General features: G+C 36.8%; 1 protein-coding gene across 1 annotated transcript; it reads right to left on the bottom strand.

Moving 5' to 3' along the window:
* Positions 1-25,061, bottom strand: SLC38A11 (solute carrier family 38 member 11). The gene is made up of 12 exons (XM_055813142.1): positions 24,807-25,061; positions 22,295-22,412; positions 21,806-21,880; positions 19,418-19,552; positions 17,676-17,741; positions 15,874-15,980; positions 15,251-15,330; positions 8,838-8,908; positions 7,135-7,296; positions 5,311-5,423; positions 4,538-4,669; positions 1-1,391 (listed from the first exon to the last, which is right to left on the bottom strand). Exons 1-12 carry the CDS (start codon positions 24,837-24,839, stop codon positions 1,146-1,148), a joined length of 1,338 nt encoding a protein of 445 aa, XP_055669117.1. The 5' UTR covers positions 24,840-25,061; the 3' UTR covers positions 1-1,145.
* Positions 25,062-26,177: the final 1,116 nt, after the last annotated feature.

Raw genomic sequence — 26,177 nt, 5'->3', positions numbered from 1 at the left:
TCCGATAATAAATTTTTTTCAAAATTCCAGAACTAATACAGAAGATACTTATATAACTCACTCTCAACTTCAAATTATTACTCATATTCTATAGGTATACATGTGTGTGTGTATTTTTATATATACATATGGATGTATGTACTTATATAGACACATACATACATATACATGAATCCTTAATGTTAAATTAATTTTTAAGAACAGAAATTACCAAAATTTAACAAACCATGACAAAATCAATAGCCATATATCGAAAAGAAGCAGAGGACTAGAAAGATAACTAAGTTTAGAATGTTTTCTTACACAATTTGTTCAACCTGCACATGCCTGACATATAACAATGTTTCAATTCAGTTTCAGAAATAATAGATAGGGTTATACATTTAAGAATCAAAAGCTGTGTTTGTTACACACGTAATTTTCTTCTCTGTCAATCTTGAAATTTTTACAAAGACTGTTTACTTGAATCTTTTTAAATTCACCTGCATTGATTGATTGATGCAGTAACTTTTAAATAGAGGATCACTAATTGTAACAGTTACAGTTGAATTGTATCAGCTACAGTTCAGTCACAATACAAAATTACCCTTTACTCCAAAGCAAGTACAAGGGGTGCTTTCAGCACTAAGGGGCAGTTATTGCAAAATCAAAGAGAGAATTAATAGGGGGTCTTTCAATTTAACAGCAGAAATTTAATACACAGAGATCCATACATACTTTTTTTCAGGACTTAAAAAACTTCCTCATACTATGTTAATAAATACACATTAAGGTGTTATTATTTTTATAATTTCTTAAATTACAACAATAAAACATGGGAGATGTTTACATTCCCAAACATTTCTTTTATAACCTTTAAACAGCATTGCAGACTAAGTTAAAAAATATGCAGCCTTTTTTGATCGGTTTGCAAGTGATTCAAGTAACGCCTACTGAACAGCACCGTTTTTTGTTGAAACAGCTAAAACTTAAGTCTTATCTAGAAAAGGATGGCAGCATAAAACCAAGTATGTAAATACAGTTACACATTTTTAAATTCTTAGTGCATGTCAAAACACAAAAGCTCTTTTCCCACTCTCCTTTAAACTGGCATGTATGGCTTGCTGTGAGATGTACCTGATCTAGTCTGGAGATTGGTGTGCTACCTATGGTGGAAGCGTACTGTTTTGAAAAGAATTGTTACTAGGAAAGCAGTAGAACATTTCTTTTCCATGGCTACATTCCTGGGGATGCAAGATAGTCAAAACAAACCCAACTGTCATCACTAGCACACCGACAGCAAGAATCAGGCAGGATATGAGGTTATCTGAATGGTTCCATCGCTCTTTGGACAGCCTTAGATAACACGCTGTTGGGATGATAAAAACAAGTGGGGTAGCACTCAGAACTCCCTGTGCGTGGGAAACAACAATAGAAAAAACCCTCATAAGTGTGTATATTTAGATGTGAAGAACAAAAACCTAAATTTTAAATGGTTGTGATTAGATTGATGCAACAGTAAAGCCAGATAATAGAGGCCTATTCCAGTGCTGCTATATGGAAAATTTTTTTCAAAGTCACAAATAACTTGCAAAAATATCTGTAAAACTACTTGAAATAATTCAGATTTATTTAAATGCTTTTGCTTTGCTGATACAGAATAATATTTTAAATTGCAAGTACTATTACATCTGATTACCGGAAGTTTCACAGCTTCAGAAGTACAGTAACAGCCCAAACACAATAGTTCTGCAATACTGTAACTGACCTAAAATATTTAAAATCATTCCATGTAGGAGTCTAGATCTAATACTGCCTTACAAAAGTGGAAACATTGTATAGCAATTCAAAGAATTCTGATCAATTTCTATATTTATGACCTGATTTAGGTTGAGCTCCCTATAAAAGCAAAGCTCCCTTTGAGAGTAGAACTTCCCTTCCTACTAAAGATTCAGCTCCTCTTTAAACACTCTTATAGACAGGGTCAGATAAAAAGCACCTGCTTAAATGCTTTTTACAGTAAAGCCACTGCAGATTAACATATGAGTTACACACCAAAGGAGAGCATTTTTATGCAGAAATTTTGAATGTTTACTTTGTCACATACTTAAAAAACACTATGTTTCAACTTAATTATGGTGAGGTAAAATCCAGCTTACTGAATCTCTTTGCATTATTGTTTGTACAAACAGCCTGCTAACAGTGATCAGTACAGCCATCAAAAATAGGTACATGCACGAAGTATCTTCTTCATAAAAAACGAAACTCTTAAGTACGTGAAGCAACACAAACTAGGATCCCAGTAAAAGAATAGCACAGCAAAATCCATGGACCCTTGATTCCCCTATGACTGAACAGTTTCCCTGGGGAATTACCACAGGGCAAACACAATGGCTTGTGCTTTGTTTAAAAAATGAGAAAGCAATGAAAATGTAAGCGAGTCAATGAAACAGCAGCAAATGCCACCTTGGTAAAGAGCCAAAAGGCAGCTCTTCTGCTGGACAGAAAGCCTGCTGAGACACAGATAATCTTTCTTTCATGTGTAAAGACTCTGCCTATTCATTTTTCTCTACTGATGGATATTGAAACTGAACAATCCTTCTGAGTGCAACAATTACGTACAATAAATACGTACAGCTGTATTGTCAAATTCTCTTTTAAAAAGGAATAAAAACAACCCCACAAGAAAGGAGCTACCCACTGAAATGTCTGGCTAGCAACTTCTATTTGCAACTGAGTCAAGCTCAAGCTATCAGCTTGATTATTGAGCAATTGCTTAGGCATCTCTGGGTAAAAATATTGTAAGGATGGAATGTGTGTTTTTGAGTGATTATTTTAAAACAATTCAATTCCAAATAGGAATCACACATAACTTATTAATGCTAGAAAGACTCACTGGCAGTTCTCTAGTGTAAATTTATTCTTAACATATTATAACATATAATAGATGTAAAACACATATATGTATTTAGACATATATGGGCATACATGGTTAATTAGGTCAATTATACCAGTATTCAGACATTTGGCCAGAATAGGCATGTGTGTATGCGTGCACACATTTAAATACTTTTATGGGTATATGTATATACACAGGTGAATTTTCTGCACTTGTAATGTAAAACAGAGGGAAAAAAAGATGGGGAAAAAAAGTTGCCAACAGATGCCAAGAAGGTGGCAAAAATTTTAATCGAAACATGCATCCTGACCAAACTAATAGGGATATTGTTTATTTTCAGCCAGTTATAATTTGAAAAGGATTCACTTAGAAGAAACTATGTAGGTAGTTATTTTAAATAGAGGGTAATTGGATAGCTTATCTGAATATTCAGACCTGTTCTATAACATTAGTACTAAATCACTGCTATAAAATCACTCATTACTGCTCAGTTAGCAGATAAGCTGTACTGCAGATCAAAACAGCGTACATGTATCATAATGTGCATGCAAGTTCCTGTATCACATAGCATAAGGACCAACTCATTCCATTTTGTTCCATCAGTAAGCATATAATATATGGCTCAAAACTGTCAGTGAATGCATGGACAGGGATATAAAGAGGCAATTCTAAAATATTTCTATAAAGAAGCAAAGACTGCCCTTAAAAAACTTTCTCCACCTTCTAACTTTTATATCCTGGAGTACATTTCTACACGTTCTCTATTTATCAAAAATAGCTGACTTGAAATGGAAGGTAAATTGTTAAGACAATGTTTATAATAAATGTGGATTGGATTATTATTTTTGTTAACATTTCCTCACATTAAATATACTTTCTGTGTGAAAATCCACTGACTTCATCTGGTAAGCCTGCTTTGCTAACTAGCAGCCTAGGACTCAAGTAGACCACGTGGCGATTCCAGCCAACCAAAAAAGCTACATAAATGTGTTAAAACTGGTCCAAAGCAGCGAGTGCCTTGTGTGGTCTGCCTGGTAAGCTCCATCTCTGCTATGAAGCAATACCAGACACAGAAATATTTACTGGCAAACAAAGCAGTCTCCTCCTAAAAATCATACACTCAGGTTATGAAATTACTTAGTTTTGCTCCCTAGTTAAGTCCAAAGCAGGGAAAAATTCCAGTTACTGTCTCTGTGGTCTCACTACTACTAGTTTGTTCTTTCTTCCCCCCGCCTATTTTTTGCCCCTTTGGCACAAGGCAGTCATTAGGATCTGCCCCAGTGTTTATTAAAGTGCCACCTTCATCAGAAGCGGGGAGTAGAAAAAGAAATGCCAGATTCAGTCCTAGAGTACATAAAGGATGAGTATTTTAGTGATTTCCACTGCAGTTTTAATACATTTGGTAAGTCATAGCCACTTGCCAAATCTCCAGAACTGTTCTAAAAGCCCTCCCCAACCACAGGGACTTTACCTCCTAAACTTCCTTTCTTTTAATTATCCGATTTTGAAACAGTGAATAATCCCTTTTTTCCCCTACTAACATTTCCACTGATTACTCTGTTGAATTATGCAAGATTTTCAATAGAGCTGTGAATTTTTCAGAGTTCTGTTTTACAAAAAAGTGATTTATTAAATAAAAGAGTATACAGGTTCACTTACATTCAGCTCTAAAACTATTCCAAGGCATTCATATACTAATGATACACCAGTCGCCACAGCAATGATAACTACTGTCACAACAACATGGAAAACTGTTGAGAGGTTCCCATGGAAAAACACATTGGCAATCACCTGAAACAGAACCACAATTTTAAAACTTGATTTTGCTCTGTATGTTAACAAACAGCTTATTCTAAGTCATTCACAAACTAAAAGAATGGATGAGAGTAAGCTGAACTTTACCTCTCTTGCTTCAATAATGCATCTTTACCCACTTCCAAAAATAATTAACAAAAAGCATTACTAAAACTGCAGAACACTTGCAAAACTGACTTAGTTACACCTGCAGAATTTAGGGTATGCTTACTTTCTTCTCATTTGCCCACTACAAAATAAAAGCCGATTACAAGTTTTTACTGAACAGATGGATCTCCTTAGATGGAGATACTTTAAAAAGCAAACTAGTAAGCATGATAAATATGCTATTTTCAGTTATTCTCAACGTAAAAACAACAGTGGCATTTAAGCAAAACTTGGAATTTTAAGCATCCCTGACATTATTAATTATTAACATAATATTGGATAATGTTATGATAAATGTAATACAGTGTATGTTGCCAGAGTCTAAACATTACAAGTATTGCATGTAGCAGGGTAGGATATGCTGATGTTTACTACAGATCAACCATTTACTTCAGCTACAGTATATATTAATAATGTGAGAAAATTATTAATATATATCAACATTGTTAAAGGGAGAATGTAATACTTACCTCTCTAGTCACAAAACATTCAAGGGGGAAGGTGAGAATTACAGTAACTCCATAACAAAACCTTCCAAATGTAGCAAGGTTGTCATCTCTACAGTAGTTTTCAAATATATCTCCTGAGGCACAGCAAAATATCAATTAGTTTGAACTTCACGTCATTTGACTATTTACAAACTGAAGGATAATTTACTGGAGTAATCGAGAGTTTCTGATCCCTCTCCTGACATATATCAAGAAACTGTAGTTACAGTCACAAATTACATCTAGCTTTATCCTGCTACTAGCAGTGTTTTTATTTCAAGTAGTGTTTATCTTTAAAAAAAAATATTTTAATATATAGACATTAGTTTGTCATCTGTTACCTTCCCCTTAGCACAGATTTTTATGAGATGCTGGTGTTTGTTGAAGTAAATGTGACGGATTCAGAAAGAAAGCTTACATGTAAAAGATCTATTTCCTTTATAAATGTAATTCCTAAGAACAACAACAATTACACAAGGAAGACCAGGGAATTCCTCTGCAGAACTGCATTTCACTGATAGTATCAAATCATAGCTGGTAAGCTGCAGCGGAGAATTTCAAATATTCTGACCCTGAAAGCCCATTAAAAGCTTACAGATTGTTACCTAGCAAATCTTCTTACCTCTAACAACAAAAGCATTGGTAGAGAATTCTAATTATCATCTTGCTTAGCCTTTACCACAAAGAATCTGGAATAATGATCTCTGAGGCACAAGAAGACACTACAAGACAGTGATCAGATCTTTTCTAATTTACTATACTGTCTTATGATTTACTACTTTCAGGATGACTATGGCACTGAAGAAGCAATTATGGTGTACTTCAGAGAAAGCAAGCAAAAAATTTTGACAGGGAGAAAGAAGGTAAGATAGACCCTGCTTCCAGTAGTCATACACTGAGGGATAGCTGTAGTCAGACCTTTCTATAGTTGAAATATCTCAGCCAGTTTGCACTTGGTCTACCTACAGTTGCACCTAGGTCAGTGACTTATTCTGCATAAAGAGCACTGGAGGCAGGAAGAGGCCAGATCAAGCAGTAACACCCATCCTACAGTTCCTCTGTTCTCAACCACATCCTGCTGCGCATCAGGAAAGAAAGAAGCTTGGAAGCCTTCTCCTACAATTTGGAACAGAACTATTAAATAACAGAAAATCTGCTTGTTTATGAAATGTGTATTTTTCCTGAAGAAGCTAATGCACTAACCAAATCTATGCCTCGTTCTTTTATGCACCTTTTCCACTTCAACAAAATGATGTTAAATAGTATGATGTAACATTGATTATATATTTTTATACACATATGTATATTCATATACCCACAGAGGTGACAGTAGGATTAGTTACAGCAGAAAAGCTGTTGTAAAGATAGGAAACACCTCTAAGTCAGAGCTAGGATACTGTGTTAGCACAGACAGGAAAAGATAAAAAAGAATGTACAGAAATATATGCCGGGCACCCTGCAGAAAAATCAAGGCAATTTTTGTTCTTACTGCTCTCTCCTAGTGGACCATGTGGCTAAATTATGGATATTTAGTCCTCAGAAGTATTTTAATTATGGAAGTATTCAAAGGGGACTTTCACTGGTGAGGCTTACACTTGGGACTCTGACACCTATTAACATTTTGCTGACATCTTTGTACCCCATTTTGGTTGTTAGGTAACTATAAAAAATGTCTTAACTATTTTTGTCCAAACATAGTATGATTTTGGTATTTTTAGAGTCACTAATTAACAACGAAAGTCAGACAGAAAGGTAGAAATGTAAGGATTACAGCAAGCACCAAAATTGAGGGGTCAAGCAGTTTACCTTCTGTGTATCCTGTAAAAGTCATATATCCACATGCAGCAAACACAACGCTGATAATAACAGCAAGTGAGACAGACACATGTGTGACTTGAGACCAGTTCTTTAATGTGGGTTCTTCCAGAGACCCATATATTAAAAAGCTGTTATGGTTGCAGATGAATGCTGAAACACACATGACAGTTAAAGCAGATGTATGAATTCATGCATATAAGCATATAAAATACATTTACAGAATGTGTATTCCAAGGTAGGAGAGATACAGCACAGTTTGAATCCACTCATTAAACACAAACTAACCCCGAATGAGTGCAATGATAAATGGCTTCAATTTTTACTTAGTTATTTGATTTGATGAAGGTTTATATTCATCCTAGGATGATTTTGACTACCTTACAATGCCACACCATTTCTCACCTTCCACACCTCTGTCCCACCTCTGTTTTCTCTTCCTGCTCTTCTATTTCTTAAGAACACAACAGCAGTTCTGAGATTATTTTTTTATTATTATTTTTTTCCCAAAAAACTCCAGAGCCATTTGCTACTTTCAGACATCCTATGACATCCATTTTAGGCAGCAGCAAGCATTAGGAGGCCTTAGATCGTCACAGCAATAACAAGAATATACCAGATCCTGCAGGCAAGAACATATTTTAGAATGAGTGTGCCCAGGTGACCAAGAAGGCCAAGAGCATCCTGGCTTGTATCCAAAACAGTGCGGCCAGTGGGACAAGGGAAGTGATTGTCCCCCTGTACTCGGCACTGGTGAGGCTGCACCTCAAACACTGTTCATTTTTAGGCTTCTCACTGCAAGACAGATATTGAGGTGCTGGAGCGTGTTGAGATAAGGGCAACAAAGCTGGCAAAGGGTCCGAAGAAAAAGCTTTATGAGGAGCGGCTGAGGGAACTGGGGTTGTTTAGCCTGGAGAAAAGAAGGCTCAGGGGGGACCCTATTGCTCTCTGCAACTGCCTGAGAGGAGGCAGTAGGCAGGTGGGGGTCGGTCTCTTCTCCCACGTAACAAGCCACTGGACAAGAGGAAATGGCCTCAAGTTGCACCAGCAGAGGTTTAGATTGGATATAAGGAAACATTTCTTCACTGAAAGGGTTGTCAAGCATTGGAACAGGCTGCCCAGGGAGGTGGTGGAATCACCATCCCTGGAGGTATCTAAAAACATGTAGATGCAGTACTTAGGGACACGGTTCAGTGGAGGACTTGTCAGTCCTGGGTTAATGGTTGGACTTGGTGATCTTACAGGTCTTTTCCAACCTAAATGATTCTATGGTAGTGGAGGCAAGATGACACTCGAATGGTTCACTGTGAGAAATGGGAAGCAACAGGCACTCTCTAGTGAACATATACATTGCAGTCAAAGATTTTTCTGTTAAAGGTTAGCCAAGAGAACGCAGAATGATCACAGCCTCCTCAGTTTATCAATTAGACTAACCGTATTAGTGTAAGTGTTTTAAGACGACCTGGATTCACATGTCACACCGCTGTCTGCTACGGTGGCAACAGCCTCTAGGGCAGGATGGTCAATAAATTAATGTAAATGACTCAAACTCAACTTCATTTTTTTTCTGAAACAGCTTAACATTAATATAAAAAATTACAATTGAAAATATATAATATATTGGACCTACAAGTTGCATAAAGTAATTTCTTACAGTTGATCCGAGTATTAAAAATACCAAAAAAGTTACTTACCGAATGACATCACCCCAACAGCTTGTACTGCATTTGATTTTGCAAATATCCATGCATTTTCTGATTTGGGTCTAAAACAGACATTCGTTTTAATAGATTATCCTCTTTTCAAGTATCAGTTATTAAAAATAACCTAAAATACTATGCCGTAATACAGGACTGCCAGTCAGATCTCCAGAACTCTCTGAAGTAGGCCACAGTGTTCATCAACAATAAGATGAAACTAGGGAGATACCCTTCTCACCCCCCTTGTTTAAGTATTTCTGCAATCAGTTTTTACAGCTAAAAATGTCAGTCTGTTTCAGTTTTGTAAATAAACTCTTCAAGTCATATACCAAGAAACAGCAACAAGGAAGGTAAAAGCTGTTACTGATTCTGACTAAGGTTATCTCAACCCAAAATCTCTTCTGACTAGAGGCAGTTTCTTCCTTTGAGCTTACACATGTGATCCATGCAGTCTAGAGATACTTTTTTCCTAGGCTACGAATTAAGCGAGGCAGTTTGCCCTTCTTTACACCTGTCCCACCTATTCCTCATAGTAAAGGGATTCTGTTAGTTCCCAAAGTGATAAAGTGTAAGTATATGGAGACTTTTATAATCAGGCACAAGTGTAGCATCCCCCACATCTGCTCCTCTAAGATATGCACACAATTTTGGACGTCAGGTAATCGTAATTCTTAGAGGAGGCCCACAGAAAACAGTCAGCAAACTTTGTTAAAAACCATTTGATGCATAAACTTCCTCTCTGAATAAAGAGCCAAAATAAAGGAAAGGAGAAGAACACAAAACAGCTTTTTCCAGAACTACAAGTTGCTAAAACTATGAAATGAAATTCATAAGCCAGTTCAATGTTTTATTTGCAATACTGAAGCACAGACAAAGAACAGTACAGAGAAACCTATTCACAAAAAGTTGGCTGCTCCTAAGTTTCTGTTTTTATTTAGAGGGAAAGCTGCTGCCACCTGAGGCCTTAGCTGCTATTTTCCTACTGCCCTAGAAAGTAGTGTGGCACGCACGCCAGTTCTGTGAAGTTCTGAATGTCAGCTTTGTCTCTCCCTCTATCTGGTGATAACTAGCCCGTTTTGACAGCTGTAGTGGTATATGCTATGCTAGGTTCCATTACTTCCAAATGTTTAAACTCCTTCCTTAGAGGAGGAAAAAAAGAAAAAAAACGAAAGATCTTGCTGTTTCCCCTTTCAGAACTCATAGATTACTATTTCTTGAGAGCTCAAATAGTCAATCCTTCCTTTTCCATATTAAAACTCCCAGATTTATAGTATCTAATTCATATTCAGTTCAGACTTGGAGCACCTTTTCAGCTCTTAAACTGTAGTTGCTAAGCTTAACTTTGAAGTACACAGAACCTGAGCATCAAATTTAAGCTCATTTTTTTTGTCCTTGTCCCTATTTAGTTTGACCTACATTCTTCTTAGCAACTCTTAGGGGAAGATTTTAACTGCTCCTCATAGAAGAACAGCGGTAGCTGTGAATATCCATGAATGACAAAACCAGCCAGCTTACTGCTCCCTGCTCAGTGTACAAAAACAGGCTACGCCTGCATGAACACAAAGTCTTTTTCATGCTGGAGAAGAAGTAGATGAAATGCAACGGAAGTGAACAGAAGAAATACATTTCTGATACAAAATGCACTTATTGACAGCTGTACTATCATATATAGTAGAAGCTGTAACACAAAGCAAAAGCTGAGAGGTAATGGAAGTGTGATTCTTGGAACAAAAATAATAAAAAGATTGAACAAGAAAAAAACATCCTAAGGGAGATCGCAGACAGGAAAAGGTCTCAGCTGAAAGACAACAGCAAGACAGACTGACAATAAGAACTCTCCATAGGAAGGTAATCAAGCCTAGTGATGAAGACAGCCTGGAGGTTAAAAAAGTAAGATTCTACTCAGTCTTCAGAATACTTAAGGGAAAGTATAGCATAATAAACATGCTAGTGAGTTTTAAAAAGTTTTGAAAATATTTGTGTTTATCTACATAAGAACAAGGGGAAATGAAAAGAACAAATGAACCAGGCAAACACTGAGCTTCCCTAACAGGGTAAAAGGCATTTCACATCCAGATCATGAGTAAGAGATGGGCAAATCTGGCAGTCTAAAAAGCATATCTTCTACTTCTTGTAAAATATTTCTTAAGATCCGTACTATCAAAAAATCTCTTCTGTCATTTATGTAGAAATGCTGCCAAATATAATACAGCAGAGTGCATCAGAAGTGAAATATCTTTAAGGAGGGCAAGAGAAATATGCATCCCTGATCTCAACCCAGCTGGCAGGTAGGAAACACTGACTGAAAAAAGAAGCTTTTTTTCTAGAGAGAAAGCAAAGTCATATGTCTGACAGGGGAGCTAGGTGCAAACTGGCGGTTATCAAAATAATCCAGGAACACATGGCAGATTAATTCGAGTTTAATTCAATGATTTAGACAGGAAATTAATTGTAAAATTTCAATTAAATTCTATTCAAAGGTAAAATAGCTTTTTAGTTTTTGTTTAAACTTTAAAAATCTAAAGATACTGAAAAAGTTTATAGATGCTGAATATAACATCAATCAACATAACTAAAAGAAAATGAGTAATGCTCTCATCAGCCTTGAATTTTATATTAATCAAAGCCATCTTGGTTGTCAAGGAACACAGACAAGACAAAGCTGTATGTCAGTCCCACTTAGTAACAGCTGTTTTAACTCCTCTTTATTCCTTAATGAACTACTTAGCAGTTCCGTAAATATATGGTAGCTTAGTTTTATTTTTTAATTTCATCACACATTATGTTTATCTCTGCTTACTACTGGATTATTTATATGAAGGAAAGAATCAACTTTCTACTTTAAAGTTATTTTCCTGAACCCTTGGTTTTTCATCCCTGTGATCAGCTGCCAGTTGAGTAATTCTCACATCCTATTTATGTGTAGCAGATGCTCTTGAAGTTTTTCCTAGAGATTTATGTATTATGCAGACACTGGCATCGTGACATTCTTTCCAAAAGAACACCAAATTAAAACGATCCAATTTTATAAGCTACGTAAAATATTGCTTTTTACAGAAGTGAATGTTAATCTTTGAAGCACAAAGTTATTTTATGCGATATTAACATACTGCACATTTAAAGTTTGAGATAATTCTAACTCATTGGTTTTGATCACAGTAGAAAAATACCCAGCTATAAGCAGGTGGAAATAAAGTAAAGAATGGATCATCAAAATGTACTTTTATCCAACATCTTAAAACTCTGGGTCCAGAATACTAGATTTTATCTGCAGGTTCATTATGTCCTTCAGGCAACAATAATCATATGGATGATATTAATTGAAAGCAAAATTGGAGGGGGAAAAAAAAAAAAAGTAATTCAGTTTCATATTTGTCATAACAGGCAATAATTTAAATCAAGTAATCACTCATCATAAATACGTTTTTTTTATTCTTGAGCACTAATAAGAAAATAACATTCCTATAATGTCCCTGGAAAACCTGCTCCACTCCCAAAGCAACTGAAAAAAAAAACCAAAACAAAAATGCAACACTCCAAAGACTTTCAATTGCTGTTTTTCAGCCTACAGTTTCAAGTACATCAAATCATATAAAAATAGTAATAATGTTGTTGTTTCACTGATGGGCTACCACATCACAGAAGGTTTCTAAGAGAGATAACATTCTCTGTTGTCCAAATAATAGATAGAGTTTTCAACTAGAACATGCATTGCATTTAAGTAAAACAACAGTTTTATCATTCCCAGATAACCTTCTTGCACCTCTCAAAGGGAAGCAAACTTCACTTTGAAAAATCTGAAGGTAAGTAAAAGCTGATTACTAGCCAGGGAGTAATTATCAAAGCGAATAGATATCCAAACGGGATTCCAGTGGTACCTGACCTGAGTCCAACACTTTTGAATGTATTCAGCAGTAACTTGAATGATGGAACAAAAAGTAAGAAGCATCCTCAACAGAAAGTATGAAATGTGCAGTTCATACAATCATGCTAGAGAACAGGGTGAAAATAGAAAAATCATTGGTTGGTAAATGGAGAAATCATCTAATAAAGCAGTATTCAATTCTGTAATGACAAATCCTACAGTTATGCTGGGGGAAAAAGGCTTCACGAGAACAGGGCAGGGGAACAACAAGCAAAAAAAAAAAACAAACCCCAAACACACACCCAACTTCATGAGAACAGAGTAAAAAGAAAGGAAAAATTGCCAGCTCACTGTTGTGCAGAGAAGGGCTTGGTGCTTCACTTAGACTGCAAACTCAAGGCATGTCTACAATGTCATGCTACTTTTGAGAGAGGCAAACATCGGCAATCCCCAAAAGAGGACATATAAGATACATCAATCTTTCTTCTCTGCTCCTCAATGTGAATACCACAGGCAGCTGGGGCACCACGATCTCACTTTCATTTGCAGAGAACTTAAGGCAGCCATTGGGAATGATCAGTAGTACAGGAAATGACAAAGAAACACTAAAGGAACTGTGTGTGTTTAGTCTATAAAAAGGATCACCAAAGGGGATCAAAGATACAGCTCTTTAATGTTGTTTTTTCAATAATTTGAAAAAGAATGAACAATTTGCTGTCCACATCCACTGTGGTTATGCCAAGAAGCAACCAACACCAAATGCAGTAAGAGACACATATAGGAAGAATTCATAAGAAAAGGCTTGTTAAGAACTGGAATGGAAAAATCACTGAATTGCCAAGAACAAACTAGATAATCAGCTGTCATCAATGACAAGCACACAATCCATTCTGCTGTGCAACAATGGTAGGGATTAAGTATTCTCTCTGGCCCATCAAGTCTTTATCTAGGATTGTACAAATTATTTTCCTATACAATAGATCTGAGAACTGAACTTCATAACCATGATTTTTTTAAAATCTCCTTGAAAACCTCCAATTCTACTCTTTTAATAAAGATTCACAATAAATTTATTTAGTTGTTTTATTTGATATAATACTGTGATGTGACCCATATGAAAATAATGTGTTCTTCATTTTTACTGCAAAAAAAAAAAAGAGATGGCAGAGCATTATACCATTAACAAAATATTAGAAGGTTTTTAATACTTGAAAGTATATGTCTATTTCTAACTGTAAAATACAAATAGTAAAAATAGACATTGATAGACTGTGAGAAAAAAAAAATCTGATTAACAACTTGCTAGATGCATTTTTTAAAACATAAGTGTGAAGGCAGAAATGGAAGTCTCTAAAGAATTAAAAAGTAAAACCAAGAATCACTCAAACCTCAACATTATGTCTTGTAAGAAAAAATAAAACTACGCATTCCATATTTTTCAGTGCTCCACAGCTGTTGAGAAGAAATGTTACCATAGTAACAAGGTCATCAGTAACCATTATATATAGCTTCTTCATTTTTTGACAGGGAATTTTGTGACTATTCTTTCAAATACCTCTTTAACACACAGCATCAGAAAGATGGTGGGGGGATGCCCCACACTGTTTCAAGTGCATCGTTTTATGGATGATAGGCAATATTATCTGGTACAACTTTAGAAACTACTATTCTACCCATCTTCCTAGCATTAAACATTAATACCCTGCAATTAACCCACACATCTTACCAGTAAGACAAATGAACGATCGTGCGTAACACTGCTAAAACAGTCATGGCAGAAGAATTCACTGCTTACAGAAACATTAGAAATACTATATAAAACTGTCCCAATAAATAAAAAAGCACATTCAGAAATAGTTTGTTGTCTTTATTAATATACATATATATAAAATTATTTAAATTATAAGGACAAATGCAAACTTTCTAGGCCATTAAAGAAAGATAATAGATTCATAGCACTTTCTTGCCATATAATTATAAAAATCTTGCCACAACACACACTCATTTATACTAAATTGTCTAGAACACTCCAATGTCCAACGTTAAATACTGCTTTCAGAGTATGAGTGCTGGAAAACAGTTTTGCATGCTTATATTGTTGCTTTCTCAAATGACAGAATAAAGTTTTTATTATTGTGTTCTCTTTTTTAATGCCATTATTTGTATTCATTTTTATTATATTAATATATGAACAAAATGAGAAGTATTACTAAGATACTATCTATTTTAAGATTGTAAATTATAGGCCATCTGACAATAACGGAAAAAAGTAAATATTTCTCAAAAGACAGACAACCTCACATGCCCATTCCAGAGCCAATTATTCTACAGTTTTTCTGAATTTATGTGCAATACAGGAAAAATAAAAAAGATAAAGTGTTTTAGCAGTTCATTTTGTATTACTGTTAATACAGATTTATTCTTTCAATTATCTATCTCTCCCAAAACAGCCATGTTCCAAAACTATGCAGATATATGTAACAGTGAAATAACATCACATACAATCAAAAATTCACTTTGTGGCAATTGCAAGAATACTCACACTTGTGGACTGAATGTTACTGTTCTCACCATCACAATACACAGGATGACAATGGTTAAAATCAAAGAAATAAGAGATATCTGTAAAGGTAAAAACACAGCTTCATTCAGTAAGCTGCTGAAAGGTTGTCCTCTTAGCAGCATAATCTATGTGGTTTTTTTTAAAGAATAATTAACAAACAAGTACAGTTCTAAATATCACATAAAATATTTATAATTAGAAAGCTTGTGTATTTCATCATCTTTTAATTTGTTGCTCTTTTTAAGTAACCAGCCAATTCCAACTATTTCTCTAATTTTAAGTGATATTCCCATCTAAATATTTCTAATTAATAGTGCTCAGCATTTCAAGATCAGGCCTATAGCACCCAGTGCTTTACAATATGTGAGTTCTACTAGCAGTACATGGATAAAATCCAGTGATGCATAGGGAGGCAAGAGTTTTGCTTAAACTATTCCAAGTTTTCTCAATATTTCTTGGGGCAGAAGTCAGTCTGAACTTCTAAAATACTTAAGATGCTCTAGCCAAATGTATTCAGTTCAAATATATTAAGTTATGACTAGCACTTATTTTCTAACGGCATACACAAAAATAAACCAAAAAATCGAATACTATTGATTTACCTTTCCCAGTTTTGCTATGTCTCGATATAAAGATATAGGCAAGGTAAAGATGATGGTGGTAAGAAGAATTATGAAGTGACGGTCAGTAAGCACATTATCTGGTCCAACTAAAGCACAAAAAAAAATTACGTCTCTTAGAGACTAACATGAGGAACAGATTAGTTACATTTGAAAGGCTAGGAGTAACAATCTCTGATGTTGACCAGGCTTTTATCCCCTTTACTCAAGCCAATTAACACTGAAATAAAGACTAGGCATTAACTAACCTTGAGGAAGCCATACACAGCATGTGCATAGTCACAAGAATTCTACAGATTCAAACCAAATGCATAACATAGGGGATATATCATACCAAACTTTGAAAGTCTGGCATTTCTACATATAGATTAGTATTAATTTCCTTCATCGTGCCTGGTCCATGTTGGCAGACTGCAAGTAAAATATCCTAGTACTACTTTCTGCCATTTACTCTTGAGGATTTTTTGACACTGTGTGTTGACATCAATTACTGTGCTGTTGAAGATAAGCAAATTCTTAAAGAACGATCCTAAAATAAGTTAATTTTGAGGCTTCTTTTGAGCACCTCCTTTCTTGCTGTCAGCTGGCTTCTACTTGTAAAATACAGATTACCATGTGAAGGCAACAATGTCATAATATTTCCTGCAATCAGTAGCATTTATTTGTACAACCAGTGTTTTTTTCAAGCCAATTACAACTTAAACCAAAACATGTCAGTTCCAGTCAGGCCACCAGGAACCATGGGCTTGAATGAAAGCTTGCTGAATAATTATGGCTGGGAAGTGACTGCCAACTGACATGGCAAGTCTGTGTTCAGTTCCCTCTGTTCTGTGGGAGATGGTAACACTTTCCCCACTTCCTTCCAGGCAGGCATTCTACTGGCCAGGTGAAAAGATGTGCCATGCTGCTGGTTCCTGCTATTACTTAAGTCATACTTCATATAAATTATTAGATATTCACTGTCACTATCAACCTGATCAGGTATGCACAGAACAACAGTGTGACAGTTAAAACTGCATCCACACCTTGTAGGCTTCACCTGCTGAAAATTATAGTCCACCTGTGGAAATCAAACAGTTCATCCACATACGAATTTCCATATCACTGCAGACACTTCTTTTAATTCTATTCCCCAGTGAAGAATCTTTTAACTTAGCTGGCTTTGTGCTAAAGTAGATGGCAAAACTACACACAAATTGCTCCACTGATTCTGCTGTGAAAACTTACAGCAAAGGAAGTGTCCAAGTGCATGAGTTAAAGAGCTCAAAAAGCCACACCTGCTTTTGTAGTATCTAAGAGAATTGAAAGTTACATATGTAGTTCATGACCAACTATTACAGATATGCCTAAGTAAGCATTAAACTCATTATATTATTTGCAAGTCATCCAGTATTATTCACTAAAGTGCTGTTTCAGTAGTCAAATGATTATTATAGGAAAAAGCTAAAAAAGATGACAAAATATGATGACCTTGAAAATATACCGCTGTGGAAGACGCCTTCTATTTGCTTAGTATTTCATCAAAGCATGTGGTTTCTTCACTGACACTGAGTCCAATGATAACCAAGGTCTAGGAGTCATAGTTTTCATTTGAGAAAGACTTATTAAAAAAACACCAAACACCACACCAAAAAAACCCCCACTCATACAGATAGGCTTCAAGTCCTTAACTTACTATATTGAAGTGTAATTTAGAAGCAAAGTAACAGGTAAGCCCTAAATACTTAGGCTATACTGCTATCCAATACATTTTCCCCATTCTGAATTTTTTAAATGCATCTTACCTCCAGGAATTCTCTGAAAAACTTTAGTTAAAGTGTCTCCTGTTATTATGTTGTAACTGATCATAGCTAAGAAAATAATTTTTTTTTGTTAGTACAAGTCAAATACGAAATATCAACATTTTATACACATTTTGTAGACTTCAGGATTATATACCACTCTCCCTCTTGTACAAATTCTGGATAGCACCAACAACTTCTGTTTCAGGTTTAAAACAATAATAAAAAAAAAAAAATCTCTAGCACCCCAACCCACCTTTTTTAAAAAAAACACAGGTTCAACCTACACAAGCCTAACAAGCAAGGCTGTTGTGCTGACTTGCCATATAACCTTACTCCCAAAGAGGAAATCTAAGCTTCTAAACACTGTTTGTTTATAACAGCAATTCTTTGCCAGTTTATTTTCAAATTCTTGTTTCTATTTAGTAAAGCTCCAGTGTTAGTCTAATAATCGGTCCTGCGAATAAATGCACAGAACTTCCTAGCTCATGTAAAGTCAGCAAACCTTCAAACCAGAAGAAAGGAATTAAAACCAGAATAAGATATCAGATATGCACTTCCATTCTTTCCACTCATTAACAAAAACTGTGGCCTTAACATTCATACTTCATTCTTATCTTAATCTACACTACAAGTGTGTATATACACATACACAAAATACATTTATATACTCATGGTCTTCACCATTTAGACAACATATATATAGGTACTGACCTTAAATAATGCATAAATAGTCACTGTTATGAAATCGTAAGTCATAAACACTACAGTATAGAAATAAATTCAAGTACGTACATAGGCATAACTAGTTCCTTGGTAAGGACCGAGATCTTTACAATTCTTTTCCATATTCTCTATGAAGTAGTAAGTACGCTCTTTTTTGAGCCGATATGTGTAACATCGTTGCCTGCGGTAACAGTAACTTGACTCCCTTAAAAAATCTCAGCTACCTGTAATCAATTCAGGCTGATTATTCCCAAAGTAGGAGTTTTGATCTGTGAATGTGGTCACCAAGTCCAGCCTCTTGGCATATCAAGCAACCAGTACCTGCAGCCCCATGTGTGAAAATATCAAGCTTATTTAAGATTTGATTTAATTATGCTACTACTGTAGGAAACAGATTCAGAATATCACTTTGTTTTAAAACTTCCAGTCCAATTGCTGCCTAGATTATACCTGTTCTTTTACTATTTCTTCTTCAAAGAGGTCTTGAGTGCCCAATTTCCTAGTAGCTCATTGGATATGAGGCTGAATTAATGCTTCTGAAAAGCAATGACAGCACATAATAGTCAATCAACTTCTGATCAGTGGCTTCTCCAATCACAGTAATACTATATCTTTGGAAAAATATTAATTCAATATACTCCTAAAGTCACATTTTCCTTTTGATTCAGGCACATTAACTTTGTGCTCTGCTACTCATTCTACAAAAGAATCTGCCCTTTGCTATTTCTCATGGCTGCTTTTGTCATTAATTTTCAAGTGTGTGATCATGAATCTCTTTGCTATCATATTTCAGTTCATTTCTATTATGCTGGTACTCCATCTCATTGAATTCTTCCTCAGTTATTCAGAACCTACCAAGTAATTTTTAGTTGTTTTTTCTTTTTTTTTTGAAAGCAGAAAGGGGCATATACAGAATATTCTTTACAGAGTTCTTAATATTTAACCAGTGAATGAATAAGATAATGTGAAAAAGCTTGTTATTTATAAAACTTAATCATCTGTATTTTATGTGATCTTACCAATAAATGGATATAAAAATTGAAGAGTTGAAAGAACTAGATAACCTACAAGACCATATGTTTTTCTGACCAGCTCTTGATAGGTGTTGGTACTGGAGAGGTTTCCTCCTTTGATCAGTAATATAATGGAATAATCTGTTAAAATATAAAATTACTGTTAAAGACAGCATGAACTGACGTAGTTGGTTCATAGTTGGTTAAAAAAAAATAAATCTTTAAAAAGGAAAAGAGTGGCATTGGGAAGAACAAGGATGAAAAAAAAAATTCTCAGAAGGGATCCCAGTCCACCAAACCCAGGAGTTATAGGTTCATACTGGAAGGAAATTGCAGCTTTCCCAATTAAGGACAGCAGAATCAGACTGATTTTCATTGGTTTCCGGTATGGCCAAAGGGAATAGGAACTGTAACAAGCACCAAAAAAGGAAAATTAAATTAATAACACAGAGCTCCTGAATGATTGGAGCATTTTATTTTATCCTGAAGGGGGGTAAACTGCAAGGGACTACCTATGTCATGGTACTAGAACTCTCAATCACTTTTCTCAGCTATATATTTAAGTTTGTGAAAGGTAAAGCCTGGTTAATATTTTATGTCTTTTCCACCGTTAACAATAAAAATATTATAAATATTTTAATGGAATACTTTTAAAATAAAACATGTAAAAAGTGATTTAACTGGAAAACTATGAAGCAACGTGCCTTGAGACAGAGCTGATATCACAGGCAGAATTAGTCCCAGACTGGGCTTCAAATTTTATGGAGAACAGTTCTGAGATATTGGTGTTACATCAGGCTATGCTTTAGTATTCATTTAAGCACCATTGGATTTTCCAGTCCAGATTAGTTACAGCACAGAATTTATTACCTTAGTGCAGATGTCTTGCCAGAGAGTAGCTAGACCTCATCTATTCCTCATCTGGCTTTCACTTAGCTTGTAATCTATGCTGCGATAGGAACAGTTCTTTTCTGTGAACATTATCAGTGTTCTTCTGGCAATGACTATAATTATGAAATTTCCACAGCCTTTCCAAAGGAGATTTCTACCATTTGTTAATATCAAAGCCAATCCAGAGATTCCCATGAGCATATGCAATTTTTACACTATATAAACTTGCTTACGCTATAATTGGGAGCAGACAAAACCAGAAATACATAATTGTTCATTATCAATTATGCTGCATACCGAGCTGATCTTGAGCAAGAAATATTAGGTCTTTGTAGCAGGGGATCTTAGACCCAATAAACTTGAAAAATATTTATTGTTAAATGACCTAAAATTGTATTTGTCTGTCAATCTAGGACTATATACAGTAAAAGTTAAAAACATCCCCCAAAAGGAAAAGCAGTAAGAATTCGCCAAGTATTCAGTAAAAACTACACAAAATAACTACTAATGTTTCATACTTAGCCTGCACTTTAAAGGCTACAAGTCAAAAAGTTGTAACTATAGTTATAACTTGCTTGTGCAAGATATATTGAGCCACATCTTTAACATAATAAAACGCTGAGTTAAATTCACAGGTTGTAACCCTATGGCTATGAAGTCTTCAAAACATTTAGAAATGCAAAGGACAAATCAGATTTCCTACAGAAAAGTAACTGAAATTTCTGAGCTATGTTTAAGATACAATTTCATTAATGTATTCCGCCATCAGCCATAGAGAAAATTTTCCATTCATAAGGAACATATTCTTTAAGTCATATGACTCTCCAGTCAAACTTCAATGACTTAGACAAAGCCTTAAACGATATTTTAAGCAATGAAAAGCATCCACTGCTGCTCTGCATACAAGTAACAGAATATGTACCATTCATATTGACTTGGTTTGTTATTTTAAGACTTGAATCCACAGAGTCTTTACTAAAATTCTCCTTTGATGCCAATGGATTCGCTTACATTTAAGTTTATTTACCATGTGATTTCAAAACTTTTCCCTTTTTGAAGGTAAAACCATTCATTTTTTTTAAATGAATTATAATTAAGTAAAATATTCAAAGTCATAGTACAACCAAAGGTTTTAATTCTGTGGTATATTAAAAAAAAAAGTGGTATACAACCCACCATAGGATCAGCCTCTTAATTAGGATAAAAACAGTGGACTAAAGCAGATGATTGAGGCACAAATGAGAGCTGTTTTTCCAAATGTCACCTTGACCTAGTCTAAGTAACTAGGCTTTATGAGAATAAAAGCACACAAAAAGCAGCTTTGTATGTTGTACAGTGTAATTATCTACTGCTATTAATCTACTCAAGGGATTAGTGAGGTAAGGAAAAAATTGTCATTTTTATTGTCATAGATATACTTGTTTAAGGTATTGTTAAGCTCAAGATCAGCTGAACATTGCAAGACTAGCTTTCACTTTACAACAGAAACTGCTTTTAGAGTACCTGTGATATAGGCAACCCCAAATAAAAGCAGTACTCCTAGTGGAAAACCAGCTTCCTTCATTGAATATGGCAGTCCTGTAAGTAAGAAAAGAAAAGATTATAGAAGAATCTTTGCAAATACTTATTTGTGACAACCAAAATAAAGAATTCAGATTAAAAAAAATTATCAAATCTTCCAAATTGGACCAGCGTGCTTAATAACCTCAGAAAGATCACTTTCAATGAAGAAACTGTTGCCCAGGTGTGAAGTTCAGCCCGCATCTGTCCAATCAGTTCTCTGCGGTCATTATGGCAAAGAGTATGTAGGGTATTTATCATTGTGAGACATAATCTCAGCTGACACCTGTGCATTTTTGCATAGTAAGCAAATAGAGAAAAATCTTTAGAAACAGCAGCAGAAAGTAAGACAACAGTGTTATTCTCCACACTGGATAGTCATGCATGTATAAACAAGGCTGCACACAAGATAGTGAAGAAAGGTATGTTTACCTATAATCCCTGATCCTATGATAGAGTTGATAATGTTGAATCCAGCTGATGCCAGATCACTGTTTCCTCCTTTATTCCTGGGTTTCCTAAGGAGGGCTGTTTGGTCATCTGTATCTACCTATTTCAGAAAGACAATGATAACATTATACATGAGAAAATAGGTGAGGACAAGTATTTTACACATAGCCTATTCAAGATCAAAAAAAAATTGTCGTAGACTGAGATTTGTAGTTATTTTGATAACTAAATCCCATTTTTTTCCCAGTAAGAAATGAAATGGATGTTAGGCATCTAATTCCTGTATGTCTGACCCATAATCTGCCATGAATTCTTCTCTGAAAAAATTAAGTGGAAGGGCAGAAATGTATACAAACTCAGAGGCAGGCTGTTAAACAAAGAACTTTTTAGTTATGTTCCAAAGGCAGACATGTGATTCAAGTATTTTTGAAATATTTTAGCTAATATGACTGATAAGTAAACACAGACCTCTGAATCAGGGGAATGAAATAAATTTCAAGAGTTACTACTAAAGTATGCCAACATCTGATGATGCTCTAATTTAAGGTTTTATTCAGCATTTTAAATATTTCTGTCACCCAATGGTTTAGCTCATTATGAATAGTTAATAACACTATGAAATTGGTTAATCCCAGAAATTTTCTGTGGGAAGGTCTGGTACAAACCAAAATTCAAAGCACAATTTGTAGCCAGTAGCTTCAAAAATTAAAGTTTTATCTGCAAAAAGCATTTCTTCATAAGCATGCCATGGCCCTCTCCTCAGATCACCACTCTGCTGTCAGAGAACATTTTAGAATCATTCATTAGCAGGCCAGTATTTTAAATCAAGTCATATAATTCAAAAGAGGAACACGCATTTAATGAAAAAAATGCTTGCCTGTGTTCGACCAAAGCAAAACATTGTGTACTTACCATGAAAATAAAGCAACTATTTCATAGATGCAGGAGCCTACTTAAAATATATAGCAGGTATTAGAAACTCGGATGCTTGTCACTACTACTCCTAGAAAAAAAATTAAATGACTGATAAATCTAAGTCATCTGTAGATAGTGGTATAAGCTGACAAGCGTAAGTGCTTTAAAGAGGGCTACATATTTAAGGAGAACCTTTAATCCTTAAGCAGTACTAACATTATAAGCCTAATAGTGGGTCAGATCAAAGGCCAGTATAGCCTGGTATGCCATTTTTGAGTGGCCATGGAAAGCACCTAGGAAGAGTTTAAGAACATGAAAAATAGTTAGCAAAATAGTTAGCAAATAATTTTCCTGTCCCAGCTTTCAGCAGTTTGCATACCCCAGAATTCCCAAAGCAGTTATGTTCTTGGTGCATCACATCCCTTAATAGATTGCTCCTTAAATTTGCCCCTTTTTTGAAATCATGTACGTTTTTTAAGCTTCTACACTATCATATGGTAAAGAATGCCACATCTTAATTATACATTATATGTAGAGACAGGTACTCTTCTTTGTTCTGAATCTACCATTAAATATTTCCACCTGGTGTCCCAAATTTTTTTATCATCACAGACAAACCAACCACCATTTCCTACTTACCTTCTCCATATCACATGCAATTTCATACATAACATTCTCCCTCAGCTGTTTCTTATCTAGACTTACAGGTGCCATGTTTTATTTCACTACTGATTTGAGCATCACTGTCATTCTCTCCTGAAATTTTAATCCTCTCTGCTACTTGCAGCACAGTACACGTGAAATTGCACTGAGCTAGAACAGCCCAATTCCCTCTTTCCAGTTGTTACAAGAAAATGAACACAATGTGCATTTTACAGCCTGAAGACTCTGTTATGAACCCTGGTCCTTTTCCCATTTGGAAGAGACGTTTGAATTGGCAAAAAGGATGAGAAAGGGCAACAGAATTCATGACACAGGTGAAACGGCTCCTGTGCGAAGACTGGCCCGAAGACGGAGGTAACACCTGCTGGGAGGCCTGCCAGGGACAGCGTGCCAGGTGGCGGCGATGGTGAACAGGACGGGTTTGTGCCTGGCCAGGTGCTCTCCCAGCGATGGGATGCAGCCCGTGAGGTGGCCTGGGTGGCCACCATCGCACTGACAGCGGCAGGCTCACCAGGAAACAGGGTGCTGAAGTTCTGGTCTTCAAGCAACACCGAATTTTAGCTGTGCCAAGCAGCCACAGTTCCCCTACCGCACGAGAACAGGGCCCCTCAGGTTGCGTTTTTCTTCCCTCCGTGGTACCTGCGAGTCTTTCTTTCTCATACGAATTGCGGGCGAAAATGAACGGAGATGAAAGCGCTATGGCTGCTGCCAGCGCAGCCGGGCCGAGGCGCCGGGCCGGGCGCTTCCCGCGGCTGGTGGCTACAAAGCCCGACAAAACCGGCCACGGCGCCCCCGAGCGCTGCCCAACGTCCCGCAGAAAGTAAAGGCGAGTCAGGTGTGTGCTGGCGGGCTCGCTGGGCTGCGGAGAGCCCCTCGCCTCCCCCGTCCCTGCCGCCGCCGATCCCAGCCCCGGTACCTGGTGAGCAGCGGCCGTCCCGCCGCGCTCCATCGTCAGCTGCCGCGGAGGGGGCGCTGCCCTCCGCTCCGCTGCGCTGCCGCGGGCCGCCTCCGCTGCCTGAGCCCCGGGAGATGCCCGGGAGTGAGCGGAGAGGCGCGGCGGGCGGGCGAGGAGCGGTGGCAGCGGGGCCGCGGCGCGGGCTCCTCGCGGGCGCGCTCGGAAAGGTCCCGCCGCGCTCCCGCGGGTTTTGCCCCGGCCTGAGCCTGCAGCCCGGGCCCGCCTGCGCCCCGCCCGCCCGCGCCGCCGGCGGGGCCCGCAGCCTCGGGGCCAGGCGCCGGGAGGCGCGCAGGGGCCGCGGGCGCGCGGGCGGTGCCTCCGCGCCGTGAGGCGGCCGCCCCTCGCCTGGGACCTTTCCGAGAGTGAGAGCTGCGGCTTCGTGTTTCTGAGACCCCGACCTCACAAAATCGTGTTTATCCCAATGCACGAGGAGAGCTTTCCCTGCAGGGTGTGTAGCGAAAACTGGCGCCGGTGTCAGAGTCGCTTATTTGTTGTTTCTGTTCGATACCGATGTTATTTACGCGGCCCCGCTACGGCAGTCACTGTTTTTCCTCAGGGAGGGCAAGCTGCTGTAGAGTGCCAAATCAATCAGCAAAATGGGTGCAAGTCAGATAAAAGAACATACTGGGGCTGCAGTGAAAGTATAGGAAGAGGCCAAACTAATTAAAACCAATGCAAAATTACAGTGCTGAAAGTTTAGAATCTGCCGTTATCTTGAGCTGGGACCAGGCAGTCTCCAGCAGAAACACTCCGTAAACATAGAACAAGCTACAAATAGAAATCTACATCTTGAAAACATGTGGGAAGTGGTAAGCAACAATAAAACAGACATAATAATTAATTTTGTGAAGTATTACTGGACATAAAACTTAAGGCCTACAAGAGTCAAAAGTAACTTTGGGAACTTACTTCAGTTGCTGGAGGGCCCTATCGATAGAATGTGGACCCAAAATTTTCAACAAGATTAGTCTTTATCGGTAAAAAAAAATAAAAATCTGAGATGCAACTAAATAGCAGAAGAAAATAGGGCATGCTAATTTCCTTTCTAGAATCTTAAGAACTCTTACATTTGGTAATACTTTGCTGGGATAAACTGCAGTGGTTAAAGGAGTGCATATGCCATGCATCAGTAATTTTGGCCTTAAAGATCTATGATGCATATGATCTAATATGGAGAACAAAGTACACATAAAGAGCATACATGACATTTTTGTTCAACAGCTTAAGCACATTAGCTCCAGCTCCTTCAAAAAAAAATCTCTAATCAGCTCCATGACAAGCTACAAGCTGACATGTATTCTTGTGTGACCAGTCAGATGACATGAGTCAGCA

This window comes from Falco peregrinus, chromosome 8, assembly GCF_023634155.1.
Source record: "Falco peregrinus isolate bFalPer1 chromosome 8, bFalPer1.pri, whole genome shotgun sequence".
Taxonomy (NCBI): Eukaryota; Metazoa; Chordata; class Aves; order Falconiformes; family Falconidae; genus Falco; species Falco peregrinus.
The sequence above is the reverse complement of the archived record's forward strand: the minus strand, read 5'-3'. Positions and strand labels throughout refer to the sequence as shown.